This window comes from Myxine glutinosa, chromosome 6, assembly GCF_964187855.1.
Source record: "Myxine glutinosa chromosome 6, kmMyxGlut1.1, whole genome shotgun sequence".
Lineage (NCBI taxonomy): Eukaryota > Metazoa > Chordata > Myxini > Myxiniformes > Myxinidae > Myxine > Myxine glutinosa.
Window position 1 is genome coordinate 150367451 of NC_136266.1, and position 16903 is coordinate 150384353.

Genomic DNA, 16903 nt, shown 5'->3' on the forward strand with positions numbered 1-16903 from the left:
TTCCTCCCTATTCTGGGCCATAAGGGCCTTCATTTGTATGAAAAACAAGTTCAAATCCACCGGTGGCGCCACTACGGTCGCGGGCGTGGACGCCGTGGCCACCTCGTGCATGACAACGCTATTTTGCGACCCTGCCGCCCTCACTGCTTCGCTCTCCTCCCGTCCCTCAATTTGGTCCTGGACCGACCCTGCCTCACTCTCCCCTACCGGACCCCAGCTGTCTTGATCCGCCATAGCGCGACTTTCAAAATTCGGGTTTTTATTTTCGTATAACAAAATCAAATTTCGCCGTTATAATTTCGCGCGGGAAACGCGCTCCGAATCGATTCTAATTGTTACAAATTTGGGCCTAATAAATTTAGTCCCGGGTTCGAATTCCACTCCTCGACACCAATTGTTACAGACGCGGTGGTGGATGTTAGTTTACCGAGCGGTTTTGGTATGACCACGTCTGCACAAGTTACCCGATTATACCCGAACGTTGACTAATCGCGCTACGCTAGATCAATGAAGGAAAAGACACACGGCTGGGATTAAAATGACGCGACACCAGGGTTCAGTTCTCAAGACCTCCGGAGGAGGTTATATTGTTACGGAAGGTTAGATTACAACTACAAGAGGGACAGCATAGTAAGATAAGCACTTAGACACACTCTTATATTATTCCCAACAGACGACAGATAAACGGGACAAAAGGCTGACTCACACGGGGATTGATTGCAAGGAAAGCGGGTATCGATGGCTCAAGGTGCACTCTTGGCTCAAGGACAGGGTCGACCCGGTCCGGTCCAGAGATGCGGGAGGTTTCACAGCGCTCGAGGTGGCGTCTTGTCGTCTCAAGCTGGGGGCGCATCTGACGTCACATCCGGTGAGTCGCTTCGTATATCCGGCGGGGAGTGACACGCCCTCGGCTCGTTAGCTCCGCCTCGTGGAATCGGCACGTTGCTTCTCATTGGGTGCGTGCGGGGGGTTTACCAGGCTCCGCCCTTGACGAGGAGCTGACAGCCAGCCCCTTCGTGGTAACCCCGTGGAGCGCATGGTCATGGCGGCTAACCGAGCTGGTGGGAGGACGCACACTCCCCCCGCGCAGCGTCGTTGTTGTTGTAATTGTTGTTGTAGTTGTAGTTGTAGTTGTTGTTGTTGTTTGGGGAAGAAGATGGAAGGAGGTATGGGAAAGGTCCTAAACTCACTACTGGTGCCATATAATCACATTCTGGTGCAACGAAGAGTCATAATTAATGGAAACGAGTCCTTAACTGACATAGACTAAGAATAACTAGCAAGATGTCCGAAAGTTGTCTACGTGTGATGCGGTGGACCTGGGCACGACATTTAATGGGGGAAAAAGGGGAAGGTCGGCTCTACTGATTGTTGTTTACAGACAATGGGACTAGGGAATGGGGGATTGGGGATAGTTGGGGAGTATTGGGGAAATAGGGGAATATTTACAAGCGGATATGGAGGCCAAATTCCATATTCGCAACAATATTATCTCAGAATTACCTTCACAACACAATCGCTCCAGAAAAATTAATATTATCTCAACATTACCTTCACAATACAATCGCTCCAGAAAAATTAATATTATCTCAACATTACCTTCACAACACAATCGCTCCAGAAAAATTAATATTATCTCAACATTACCTTCACAATACAATCGCTGCAGAAAAATAAATATTGTTACAGATACGACTTTGATGGTATGGTGGGCCGAGCGGGATGGCCGCCGTATCCGTACAAGTTACCCCGATTGCACCCGGGGTTGACTAATCGCGCTACGCTGGCTCAATAGGAAAGAGAAGACACCCGGCTGGATTACAATCACACAATACGACACCAGGGATACGGTTCTCAAAGGTTGTTATTACAATTGCGGAAGGTTTAGATTACAGGGACAAGAGGGAAACATAGGAAGGTGGGCACTTAAACACACTTATATTATCCCCGGACAGACGACAGGTAAACGCGGGACAAGGCTCACTCACACGGGGTTTGATGGCCAGGAAAGCGGGTAGCGATCGCTCCAGGTGCACCTGTGCTCAGGGACAGAATCACGTACGGTGGTGTCCAGAGATGCGTGAAGGTATCACAGCGCTTGTGGGTCGCGACTTTGGTCTCAAGCTGGGGAGGTCGCTCAGCGCTCGGGAGGGTGGCGTCTTTTCCTTCCAAGCTCGGGGCGCATCTCACGTCACGTCCGGCGCGGGGCCGCGTATATCCGGCGGGGAGTCACGCCCTCGCTCGTTAGCTCCGCCCCATATGGCATCGGCCCATGGCTTCTCATTGGGTGCGGGGGTTACCGGCTCCGCCCTTGACGAGGGGCCGACAGGGAGCCCCCTTCTGGGTAACCCCGTCGAGCACATGTTCAATGGCGGCCAACCGAGCCGGAGTGAGGACGCAAAGCCGCTGTTGTTGTGGTTGTTGTTGGAGCTTGAGATGATGGGAAGAGATGCGGGGAGGTATGGGAAGGTCCTAAACTCCTACTGGTGCCATATCATCACATTCTGGTGCAACGAAGAGTCATAATTAATGGAAACAAGTCCTTAACTGACATAGATTAAGAATAACTAGCAAGATGTCCTATAATTGTCTACGTGTGGTGCGGGGGACCTGGGCACGACATTTAATGGGGGAATGAAGGGGAAGATCGGCTCTAATGGGTGTTGTTTACAGACAATGGGACTAGGGAATGGGGTAAGGGGAGAGTTGGGGAGTATCGGAGAAGATAGGGGAATATTTACAAGCGGATATGGAGGTCAAATTCCATATTCGCAACATTGCACCCTTCTCTACCCTCGGGGCGTCCCGACCCGATAAATTTTTACCTACTTTAGTGTGGCACGCAATGTAGTTCCCTCTACTATTAACTCTACCCTGAGTGCGACAGTTTTATAGATATTCACAAATGAGTAAATATGTCCCCCTGCGACGTTGCACCCTTCTCCTCTCAGAAACACACCCACAGGATAACCGAATCCGGAAAGAATCCTCAAACTAAACATACAGCCGGTAGGGAGCATTATTTACAAGACTACGCTGATATTTACACTACGATCCAGGACCTGTCTTTGGAGGAACACATGCAGATGTTATGCATAGAGAGAGCGCGCTTGCCAACATCGATACACCAACCCACGAGTGCTCTGTGGCCGACGGCCTTTAATAACGTGCAGAGCACCCTTTCCCAGCATCAAGAGCACCACCCCACCACCAATCGGTGCAGTCACCATTGTTCATTGGAATAAAAATAACTTCAACAACCCCTAACCCTGCAGGTGTCTCTTGCTCTTCTTGTGGTGCACTTGGTGGTATTAACTATTAGTGGTTCACCTGTATGGCATAGGTGCCACGTTGATCCATAGGTCCATCCCCGGGTGGTGCTTGGCCGCAAACGAACTGCGGTCCATTGTGGGTGGCCACAAACATTGCGGTCCATATGGTGTACCGATCCAGGCAGCGAACAGCGAAAGTGCAGGCCCACAACTGCGTCGCCAGCACCTCTCTCTCCTCTCTCTCTACCCCAAAGCCAGATCCTCGGAGGTGGGAGACAACAGAAGAAACAAGTGAGTAAGGTGGTAAGGGCGCAAAAGTGCACGCAATGTAAGGTAATGCACACTGGGGGCACATGGGAACCAGGTGAGACAGGTACGTTCCTATCGTACGCCCCCCCCCACCAGGTAACCTACATGGCCCCTCCCTTACCCCTTACTGCATCCACACAACACAACACTACTCATAAACATCTACTTTACAAATCAACAAACATCCCTACTGTCTTCCCCGTTCCTCCCATATACCAAATTCGTCTTCTCTCCCTCCTAACCAATCAAATTTGCCATTTTCAACTCTCATCAAAATTTGCCATCTCCAACTGAACATCAAAATTTGCCATCACCAATTCATCATCAGTCCCTCCTAGGGAGGGAGAGATGGAATCACCCCAATGTCTCATCCACGTCGTGATGCGTCTCACAAATCCTCACAGCAATCTCATTTCTGCAACACAAACAAAGAAAACACAGGTGTGGAGTCATCATCATCACCACAGGCAAGTGGCTGCGCATGGTGCGACAGGTTCTTCAATCCTAACTATTTCCTAAATGACTTTAACAACTTTACACTACCCGGGGTCTTTCTCCGGCCAAACCATTGGCCCTCTTACACTATGGGTTCTAAAAAACCAATTCCCATTGGCCAAACTGTGGTGCTCTTCAATTTGGGGTCTCACTCCCCCGATTCATCTCCCGGTGCCCTCGCACAATTTCTGGGCTGTGGCGTGTACCTCTCCCAGTGGGTCTACCCACCTGCACACCTCCACCACTGCAGTTGCCTCCGAGCTTACCTGCTCCTTACCCTAACCTATCTACCTGGGGAAGGCCCTCTGGCGCTCTCCCCACTCCGTGCCCTCTGGCACTGGGCTGCCCGATCCACACCCGGGATCCTCAGGCACCCACTCACAACTACCGGCTCCCAGAGCCCACCTGCGGCCTCACCTGGCCGACATCCTCACAGTGGTGGAGTGCCCAACCAACTACACACACTAACAGGCTACACGCCCAGCCATTTCCACAACACTAATGCACCCATTCACAACACCATTCTGCAACCGCACCACAAATGCCAATATCCAACCACAATTTACCTGCACCCTCTACCTAACACTTACACTACCCGCCCCGGGTACTCGTGAAAAGGGTCCACTCTTCCCCCATCCACACCTTCGCACCATGCACACCACTCCGCACCACTTACTCCAACTCTCTCCACACACCTGTACCTGCACACCTGTGCTCTCATTCTTGGTGCCGCCTGCACCCTTCTCTCCCCAAGCGCATTCGCGCTGATCCACCACACTCACTACTCATCCATTGCTCCACACACCCGTCCAGTTGCACACCTGTGCAATCACACCTGTTCAATTGCACACCTGTGCAATCACACCTGTTCAATTGCACACCTGTGCAATCACACCTGTTCAATCCTCACACACACGGCATCATCTCAGCTAACTACTCCCTTCTGAAACTTGCGCTTCCCAGTCGTCCCTTTAAACTATTGCGCTCCCTCGTCATTATCATCCACACTAATCTACCTGCGTCCCCACTACAGGTATCAGTCACTAACTAAACTTAACGTTACCTAATGTCATCTTCGCTAGATCCCTACAATATAACCTAACCCACCCGGGCTAGTTTTCACTGCCATACACCCCATAATCTAGTGCTCCTTTGCCCCCACATGGGAAAGGTGGCAAGGATGCCATCCCACCACATCGGGGGCCTCTCACTACCAATTTTGCACATCAAATTTCAACAAATCAAAAATTTTGCCAATCACTACCCATCAATCCCTTGCCAATCATCAAATTTTGCTTTTCTCTAATTTTGGGTCCAAAACACTAACCTCATCACCCAGTCTACTCACTACTGCCTCTCGGTGCGCCAATCCCTGTCCAAAGCCCGGTTTCGTAAAGCCAAGCAATGGATGCTGGTTGTTTTGTGCCAGCGGCTGGATGCGTCCGGCATTCGGGGCAGGGACGGGGGCTTACCCGGGCCGAGATCCCACGCACCACCTCGGCGTGGAGCCATCCAATGTCCCGATCTCGACCTGCCGGCACGTCTCAACAAAACGTGGTCGCCATAACGACCCTTCCTATCGGGCTGCCCGCTCCGCCTAGTGGAGCACGGACGCGGCCGTTCAAAGCGAGGCCCGGCACGCACCGAGGGCCCGATTCGGCTATAAGTCGTTCTAAACTCTATCCCGTCTAACGTCGATGCTTCACCTGGACGCTTACACCCCGCAGCCCGTTCCTTGCTCACACATCCAGCCGTGCCCATGCTCCTCGTACCCTTCCTTACACACCCAGGTACACCCATTCCACTCACAGCCTTGGTCACACACCTGACCACCGAACACTTTGGCACACATTCGTTGGTAGCACACCTCACCAAAACACCTCTTCGCGCCCCCTCCTCTGTGACAATCACAGGTGTGCTCTCATTCGCACACCCAACCACGTGCCTCACCACCAACTCCAGCGTGCATTCCCACTCACGCTCTACCATTCCAGGTGTGCATCCTTCCATCCCAGGTGTACATCCTCGCTCACCTGTCACAACTAACTCACGCTCCATGTCACTCTCACTACTTTCACCTCCACTCGTGACAACGCACTCACCCTTACTCTTGACAGCACACTCTTTCCCCATGCACCCGTCCGTCACACACCTTTCTCGCGCACACTCTCCCGTTACACCCTCTGTAACACTCACCATAGGTGGACACTCTTCCTTACTTCTGACAGCGCACTCTTTCCTCATGCACCTGTCCGTCACACACCTTTCTCGCGCACACTCCTGCGCACACTCTCCCGTCACACCCTCTGTAACACTCACCACAGGTGGACACTCTTCCTTACTTCTGACAGCGCACTCTTTCCTCATGCACCTGTCCGTCACACACCTTTCTCGCGCACACTCCTGCGCACACTCTCCCGTCACACCCTCTGTAACACTCACCACACCACGCTTCCATGTGCTCCCTCGCACACGCGCTACGACCGACTCACTCTCGCCAGCACACTCACTCCTTGGCACGCACTTTTTCCTCACACACCCCAGAGTCGGACTTTCTTGCACACCTCCTTTTTCGCACACCAGACCTGTCGCACACTTCACCAACGGCCTCTCACGAACACCCGGGTCTATCTCGACCCCCAAGCTTATTAAATCCCCTGGCGCATCATACGCACGACCATATTGGTCACCACTTACACCGGGTCCTCTTCCTCTTCGCTTCTCCTCCATCACCTGCGAATCCCTCATCCGGTTAATGAGCACATCACGATCCAAACACAGACTTTGGACCAATTCTTTTATCTCCTCTTTTATCTCTTTGTTATCCCCTCTCCGTCGCTTCTTAATTTCGCTCACCCCTTCTTCCACTTCTTCTAATTTGTGCTTCACCTCTTTTATTCCCCGGTACGTCTCCTCAAGCTCATCCTCTAAGGCTACCTTGACCGTTTCCAGGTGCGTCCTCACCTGCCGGTCCTTCGTCTCCATTACCTCTATCACCTCGTCCAACCTCGTTGTCAGTCCCTCACGTACCATCTGACATTCCCTCTTTGTCGCTATCAAGTCGTTTTTAATTTCTTTTTGTGTCGCCTTTAAACCTCCTAATACCGCAGTGTTCCTTTGAACCTGCTCCACTAACTCCGTCTGTCCCACCGTCAGCTGCTCCACCTCCTGCGTCAGGTCCTCTATGCCCCCTTGTAACTTTACAGTCCCCTTTCTCACCTCCTTCTCCATGTGCTCCTTACAGTGCCTCACCTCCTCGCGCACTCCTCCGACCTCCTCACTCACACCTCTTCTAATCTCCTCTCCCTCTACCCCATTTTTCACTCCCTCTATCTGATTCTCCTGGGCAGCCATTCTATTTTCTACCCCCATTAACCCATTTTTCACCTCCTTTATCCCGTTGTCTAACCCCTCTCCGGTACCCCTCGCTTCGTCCCTCATTACCCCCAGTTGGCCCTCCAATCGCTCACTCCGAGCCCTCATTCGGTTCGTTATTTCTTCAATTTGGTTTCCCAATCGCTCACCCAATCGCTCAATTTGGCTCCCCATACTCATCTGTACAGCTGCCTGTAACTGCGCAATGAGGGCCTGCATGTCAATCGGCTGCATGTTAAAGCCCGCTGATACAGCCGGCTCGGCTACCGCACGCTCGTGCGAGGCGCCTTTTTGCGCGCCCGCTACTTCGTGCGTGACGGCGCTATTTTGCGAACCTGCCGCCCTCACTGCTTCGCTCTCCTCTTGTCCCTCAATTTGGTCCTGGATCGACCCTACCTCACTCTCCTTTACCGGACCCCAGCCGTCTTGATCCGCCATAGCGCGACTTTCAAAACTCGGTTTTTATTTTTTTTTATTTTCGTAAAACAAATTGAAATTTCGCCGTTATAATTTCGCGCGGGAAACGCGCTCCGAATCGATTTTCCCTCCCAAAATTTGGGCCTAACTAATTTAGTCCCGGGTTCGAATTCCACTCCTCGACACCAATTGTTACAGATACGACTTTGATGGTATGGTGGGCCGAGCGGGATGGCCGCCGTATCCGTACAAGTTACCCCGATTGCACCCGGGGTTGACTAATCGCGCTACGCTGGCTCAATAGGAAAGAGAAGACACCCGGCTGGATTACAATCACACAATACGACACCAGGGATACGGTTCTCAAAGGTTGTTATTACAATTGCGGAAGGTTTAGATTACAGGGACAAGAGGGAAACATAGGAAGGTGGGCACTTAAACACACTTATATTATCCCCGGACAGACGACAGGTAAACGCGGGACAAGGCTCACTCACACGGGGTTTGATGGCCAGGAAAGCGGGTAGCGATCGCTCCAGGTTCACCTGTGCTCAGGGACAGAATCACGTACGGTGGTGTCCAGAGATGCGTGAAGGTATCACAGCGCTTGTGGGTCGCGACTTTGGTCTCAAGCTGGGGAGGTCGCTCAGCGCTCGGGAGGGTGGCGTCTTTTCCTTCCAAGCTCGGGGCGCATCTCACGTCACGTCCGGCGCGGGGCCGCGTATATCCGGCGGGGAGTCACGCCCTCGCTCGTTAGCTCCGCCCCATATGGCATCGGCCCAAGGCTTCTCATTGGGTGCGGGGGTTACCGGCTCCGCCCTTGACGAGGGGCCGACAGGGAGCCCCCTTCTGGGTAACCCCGTCGAGCACATGTTCAATGGCGGCCAACCGAGCCGGAGTGAGGACGCAAAGCCGCTGTTGTTGTGGTTGTTGTTGGAGCTTGAGATGATGGGAAGAGATGCGGGGAGGTATGGGAAGGTCCTAAACTCCTACTGGTGCCATATCATCACATTCTGGTGCAACGAAGAGTCATAATTAATGGAAACAAGTCCTTAACTGACATAGATTAAGAATAACTAGCAAGATGTCCTATAATTGTCTACGTGTGGTGCGGGGGACCTGGGCACGACATTTAATGGGGGAATGAAGGGGAAGATCGGCTCTAATGGGTGTTGTTTACAGACAATGGGACTAGGGAATGGGGTAAGGGGAGAGTTGGGGAGTATCGGAGAAGATAGGGGAATATTTACAAGCGGATATGGAGGTCAAATTCCATATTCGCAACAATATTATCTCAACATTACCTTCACAACACAATCGCTCCAGAAAAATAAATATTGTCTCAACATTACCTTCACAACACAATCGCCCCAGAAAAATAAATATTATCTCAACATTACCTTCACAAGACAATCGCTCCAGAAAAATTAATATCATCTCAACATTACCTTCACAACACAATCGCTCCAGAAAAATAAATATGATCTCAACATTACCTTCACAACACAATCGCTCCAGAAAAATAAATATTATCTCAACATTACCTTCACAACACAATCGCTCCAGAAAAATTAATATTATCTCAACATTACCTTCACAATACAATCGCTCCAGAAAAATTAATATTATCTCAACATTACCTTTACAACACAATCGCTCCAGAAAAATTAATATTATCTCAATATTACCTTCACAAGACAATCGCTCCAGAAAAATTAATATGATCTCAACATTACCTTCACAACACAATCGCTCCAGAAAAATTAATATTATCTCAACATTACCTTCACAATACAATCGCTTCAGAAAAATAAATATGATCTCAACATTACCTTCACAACACGATCGCTCCAGAAAAATAAATATTATCTCAACATTACCTTCACAACACAATCGCTGCAGAAAAATAAATATTATCTCAACATTACCTTCACAACACAATCACTCCAGAAAAATAAATATTATCTCAACATTACCTTCACAATACAATCGCTCCAGAAAAATAAATATTATCTCAACATTACCTTCACAATACAATCGCTCCAGAAAAATTAATATTATCTCAACATTACCTTCACAACACAATCGCTCCAGAAAAATTAATATTATCTCAACATTACCTTCACAACGCAATCGCTCCAGAAAAATAAATATTATCTCAACATTACTTTCACAACACAATCACCCCATAAAAATTAATATTATCTCAACATTACCTTCACAACACAATCACTCCAGAAAAATAAATATTATCTCAACATTACCTTCACAATACAATCGCTCCAGAAAAATAAATATTATCTCAACATTACCTTCACAACACAATCGCTCCAGAAAAATTAATATTATCTCAACATTACCTTCACAACGCAATCGCTCCAGAAAAATAAATATTATCTCAACATTACTTTCACAACACAATCACCCCAGAAAAATAAATATTATCTCAACATTACCTTCACAACACAATCACTCCAGAAAAATTAATATTATCTCAACATTGCCTTCACAATACAATCGCTGCAGAAAAATAAATATTATCTCAACATTACCTTCACAACACAATCGCTGCAGAAAAATAAATATTATTTCAACATTACCTTCACAATACAATCGCTCCAGAAAAATTAATATTATCTCAACATTACCTTCACAACGCAATCGCTCCAGAAAAATAAATATTATCTCAACATTACCTTCACAACACAATCGCTCCAGAAAAATAAATATTATCTCAACATTACCTTCACAACACAATCGCTCCAGAAAAATTAATATTATCTCAACATTACCTTCACAACACAATCGCTCCAGAAAAATTAATGTTATCTCAACATTACCTTCACAACGCAATCGCTCCAGAAAAATAAATATCATCTCAACATTACCTTCACAACACAATCACTCCAGAAAAATTAATATCATCTCAACATTACCTTCACAACGCAATCGCTCCAGAAAAATAAATATTATCTCAACATTACCTTCACAACACAATCGCTCCAGAAAAATAAATATTATCTCAACATTACCTTCACAACACAATCGCTCCAGAAAAATAAATATTATCTCAACATTACCTTCACAACACAATCGCTCCAGAAAAATTAATGTTATCTCAACATTACCTTCACAACGCAATCGCTCCAGAAAAATAAATATCATCTCAACATTACCTTCACAACACAATCACTCCAGAAAAATAAATATTATCTCAACATTACCTTCACAATACAATCGCTCCAGAAAAATAAATATTATCTCAACATTACCTTCACAATACAATCACTCCAGAAAAATTAATATTATCTCAACATTACCTTCACAATACAATCACTGCAGAAAAATAAATATTATCTCAACATTACCTTCACAACACAATCACTCCAGAAAAATAAATATTATCTCAACATTACCTTCACAATACAATCGCTCCAGAAAAATAAATATTATCTCAACATTACCTTCACAATACAATCGCTCCAGAAAAATTAATATTATCTCAACATTACCTTCACAACACAATCGCTCCAGAAAAATTAATATTATCTCAACATTACCTTCACAACGCAATCGCTCCAGAAAAATAAATATTATCTCAACATTACTTTCACAACACAATCACCCCATAAAAATTAATATTATCTCAACATTACCTTCACAACACAATCACTCCAGAAAAATAAATATTATCTCAACATTACCTTCACAATACAATCGCTCCAGAAAAATAAATATTATCTCAACATTACCTTCACAACACAATCGCTCCAGAAAAATTAATATTATCTCAACATTACCTTCACAACGCAATCGCTCCAGAAAAATAAATATTATCTCAACATTACTTTCACAACACAATCACCCCAGAAAAATAAATATTATCTCAACATTACCTTCACAACACAATCACTCCAGAAAAATTAATATTATCTCAACATTGCCTTCACAATACAATCGCTGCAGAAAAATAAATATTATCTCAACATTACCTTCACAACACAATCGCTGCAGAAAAATAAATATTATTTCAACATTACCTTCACAATACAATCGCTCCAGAAAAATTAATATTATCTCAACATTACCTTCACAACGCAATCGCTCCAGAAAAATAAATATTATCTCAACATTACCTTCACAACACAATCGCTCCAGAAAAATAAATATTATCTCAACATTACCTTCACAACACAATCGCTCCAGAAAAATTAATATTATCTCAACATTACCTTCACAACACAATCGCTCCAGAAAAATTAATGTTATCTCAACATTACCTTCACAACGCAATCGCTCCAGAAAAATAAATATCATCTCAACATTACCTTCACAACACAATCACTCCAGAAAAATTAATATCATCTCAACATTACCTTCACAACGCAATCGCTCCAGAAAAATAAATATTATCTCAACATTACCTTCACAACACAATCGCTCCAGAAAAATAAATATTATCTCAACATTACCTTCACAACACAATCGCTCCAGAAAAATAAATATTATCTCAACATTACCTTCACAACACAATCGCTCCAGAAAAATTAATGTTATCTCAACATTACCTTCACAACGCAATCGCTCCAGAAAAATAAATATCATCTCAACATTACCTTCACAACACAATCACTCCAGAAAAATAAATATTATCTCAACATTACCTTCACAATACAATCGCTCCAGAAAAATAAATATTATCTCAACATTACCTTCACAACACAATCACTCCAGAAAAATTAATATTATCTCAACATTGCCTTCACAATACAATCACTGCAGAAAAATAAATATTATCTCAACATTACCTTCACAACACAATCGCTGCAGAAAAATAAATATTATTTCAACATTACCTTCACAATACAATCGCTCCAGAAAAAATTAATATTATCTCAACATTACCTTCACAACGCAATCGCTCCAGAAAAATAAATATTATCTCAACATTACCTTCACAACACAATCACTCCAGAAAAATAAATATTATCTCAACATTACCTTCACAACACAATCGCTCCAGAAAAATAAATATTATCTCAACATTACCTTCACAACACAATCGCTCCAGAAAAATTAATGTTATCTCAACATTACCTTCACAACGCAATCGCTCCAGAAAAATTAATATCATCTCAACATTACCTTCACAACGCAATCGCTCCAGAAAAATAAATATTATCTCAACATTACCTTCACAACACAATCGCTCCAGAAAAATTAATATTATCTCAACATTACCTTCACAACACAATCGCTCCAGAAAAATTAATATTATCTCAACATTACCTTCACAACACAATCGCTCCAGAAAAATTAATTTATCTCAACATTACCTTCACAACACAATCGCTCCAGAAAAATTAATATTATCTCAACATTACCTTCACAACACAATCGCTCCAGAAAAATTAATTTATCTCAACATTACCTTCACAACGCAATCGCTCCAGAAAAATAAATATCATCTCAACATTACCTTCACAACACAATCGCTCCAGAAAAATTAATATTATCTCAACATTACCTTCACAACACAATCGCTCCAGAAAAATAAATATTATCTCAACATTACCTTCACAACACAATCGCTCCAGAAAAATTAATATTATCTCAACATTACCTTCACAACACGATCGCTCCAGAAAAATAAATGTTATCTCAACATTACCTTCACAACACAATCGCTGCAGAAAAATAAATATTATCTCAACATTACCTTCACAATAGAATCGCTCCAGAAAAATAATTATCATCTCAACATTACCTTCACAACACAATCGCTCTGAAAAATTAATATTATCTCAACATTACCTTCACAACACAATCGCTCTGAAAAATTAATATTACCTTGTACATGCAGGATGTTTCAGAAAGACCCTGACAACTTTGGTTGTTGATATATTTAGAACCACCAATATTACCCTTGGTTTTACAAGATAAAAAAAAACTCAAAGGTTTTGTCGACACCATCAATACACTTCAATTTGAGCTCCATTTGTCGAGCGCAGGACATCAAGGTGGTACAGGAGTTTTTGCCATATTTGGCTCAACTTGTTTGTGTTCACCAGTGCACGCATGCAGCTGCCACCCAAGAGCGAAGATCCTGCAGGCTTTCCACCTTGGGTTTTAGACATCATCTTTGATAAACTCCCACAGAAAAAGTCAAGGGGGGTCAGGTGATTGTGGGGACTTGGCAACTGGAAACTCGGTGACCTGGAAATTTTTGATTCAGGATGGTTCGGACGACTAAGGCCCCATGAAGGGGAGCGCCGCCCTGTTGAAAAATTATATCGGGTTGCAGTTCTTCAATCTGTGGGAAGGTAAATCCTTCCAACATGTTCATGTAAATTGTTGACACCACTGTATCCTCCACAAAGATAAACGGACCCACCAAAAGGTCATGGAGAAGGCCACACTGTCCTTTGGACTGTTGTGCATGTGTTAAATGACCACGTTCGGGTTTTCAGAGCCCCAGATCCTCACATTATGCCAGTTGATCTTCCCCAATACGTGAAAGCAAGCTTCATCTGTGAACATGACCTTGTTCAAGTGATCTTCGTCATCACCTACTGTATGTGACTGAGCATTTCCAAGGCAAACACCTTGCATTTGGGTCTGTCATTTTGTTTGAGTTCTTGCAGAATCTGCACCTTATAGACATAAAGCTTCAGTTGCTTATGAAAACTCCTGTGTACAGTGGTGGTTGCTAGTCCCAGTTCTCTGGATGCGTGTCCGAATGATTTTCTGAGACTTTGTTGAAATGATTCACGCTCGTTCAACGTCTGCTGCACTTGTGCTTGGTCGACCGGTACTTTTCTGCTTGACAACTTACAATCTCCTTAAACCTCCTGTACCACTCTGATACCAGTCCGCAATGGCGGATTCTTTCCATACCCTGTACGAAAATTACACTGAACTTGTGCGTCGAAGCTCGTCTCAATGAACCATTCGACGTCCTGAGCCGTCTCCCGTGGTGTCGCCATTTTATTTTACATTAAACTAACAGACCTGAAAATAAAGAAAACTTTGAGTTTCTATATCATACAAAACAAAGGGTATCGGTGTACAATTTGTGGTACTAAATATATTAACCAAAGTTGTCCAGGTCTTTTTGGAACACCCTGTAGTTTCACTCTCTTGGATCATGTTACTTTATCATTAAAAATCACAGAAGATAGTTTCCAAACTTGGTACAGACACTGGAATGTGTGATTACGTGTGTACTTGTGCGTAAATACAAATACTGTACACATTTGTACAATCCAGAGAGTTTACCCATGAATCCACCTTGATTTACCTTTGTTTGAATTTTCAGACAAAGAAATGCTTCTCCACAATGGAATTTTGTCGTTCCCCCTGCTGCCCTGGAGAATACGCGTCTCTTGAATGAGTGATGATGCCTCGTGCTCAAAATGTCACAACACTCATTGTGTCCTCATGGTGTTTGGTACTTCCTGCCTGTTTTTTTTAAACATGTGACAAGAAAATGCACTTCTGCTTTTGATTTACTTGTCTTGCAGTCCTCAAATCCAAATACTTCCACCAATTATTACTGAATAATTACTCATAAATATGCTTAATGTTCAACCACAGGCTGCACATGAATTACCAAGGTGGGGATTAGATGAATATGGGGTGACGTTGAAAGAAATTACTGTAGTTTGAGGAAAGGAAACTAGTGGGGAGGTCTGGGAGGAAAACGAAGGGTTTTGGGAGTTTGGGAAGAGAGAGAGAGAGGACAATAGGAGTAAGGAAGGGGAAGAGCAGATGGATGTTTGGAACCCACAGGAGAAATGAGGGGGGTTGGGTGCTGGGAAAGGGGGAGGGGTCAAAAACGTAAAAAAATAAAACTTTTCAAACTTTCCAAACATGTACATGTCCCCGAATTGAATTAATCGCTAAAGTTTATTGAAGTTTAAAAACATGACAAAAACATTTTCTGAACTAGAACGGGCACTCGGTAGAGCGCATACCTTCGCCGCAGCTATGGTAAAAATACGATTTTGACCTTTTCGTGACCTTGACCTTGACCTTTGACCCGATTGCTCCCAAAATCTAATCAAATGTGTCCCGTATAATAACCAATCATCCCACCAAATTTCATGCAATTCGGTTGAATACTTTTTGAGTTATGCGAATAACATACACACACACACACACACAGACATACAAATAAATACACAGCGATCAAAACATAACCTTCCGCTTTTGCGAAGGTAATAATCACACATTTTGCTGTGACGTAACCAATTAAAGGCATAAAAGTATTTTTGAAAAAAGAAGTTTGAAAATGTAAAAACACTTTGGTATTATTAATGTGCAAGCTTAGGAATAAAGTTATTAATTTGTATAATTTGTCTTTTTTAATAAACATTTTTCTTAATCTCTTACCTTTCAATGTTTTTTTTTTTTTAAGACCGAGTGTTGCATTAATTTTGTGAAAGTACACATTACCATGAACCTCGTATCATTTGTACTACTTGTATAACGCTGAAACCTGTCCACGACAAAGGGTACGTCCCCTCCTGTGTCACGTGTCCATTAAATAGAAACGGTGTACGTGTGAGGTGTACCTGTGATGTCACCTCACTTGCGATCCGCCATCTTGGATCACGAGCAAAATGTGCCTGTGTCCAGTCAATAACTTTTTGTTCACATGTGGAAGGGAAGAGTGGCTGTATGGAATGTGTCCATGTCCATGGTATGGTTGGTTAAGCACTTTTATAACCTGTCAATCACATTCTTCAATAAACATTGGGAACGGTAGTGGCGTTGTCATTTTTTATCGTTTAGCCCATAGGACAAAGCCATCTATAACAGTGTTGGTCTATCTGTATGTATGTCTCTCACAAACGTATACCAATCAGAGCTGAGGATCTGGTCACATGACAGGGCTGATGTAGTTACGTCTGTGATGTCATCATGGCGTACGATGGCTGACTCCACACTCCGCCATTTTGATTTCTATGCCGTTCAGGCCGAACATATCGTCCAACCTCTCATACATCACAATCTCCATGTTCTACCTTTAC

The 16903-nt window shown here is 44.4% G+C and overlaps 1 protein-coding gene across 1 annotated transcript in view; it reads left to right on the forward strand.

Moving 5' to 3' along the window:
* The window catches only part of LOC137428875 (natural resistance-associated macrophage protein 2), a 141605-nt gene extending 124968 nt beyond the window's left edge, over positions 1 to 16637 (forward strand). Inside the window, exon 15 of the mRNA XM_078780748.1 lies at positions 15187 to 16637. Within this exon, the coding sequence (XP_078636874.1) occupies positions 15187 to 15261 (75 nt within the window). The 3' untranslated portion in view covers positions 15262 to 16637. The remainder of the gene's footprint in view (positions 1 to 15186) is intronic.
* Positions 16638 to 16903: the final 266 nt, after the last annotated feature.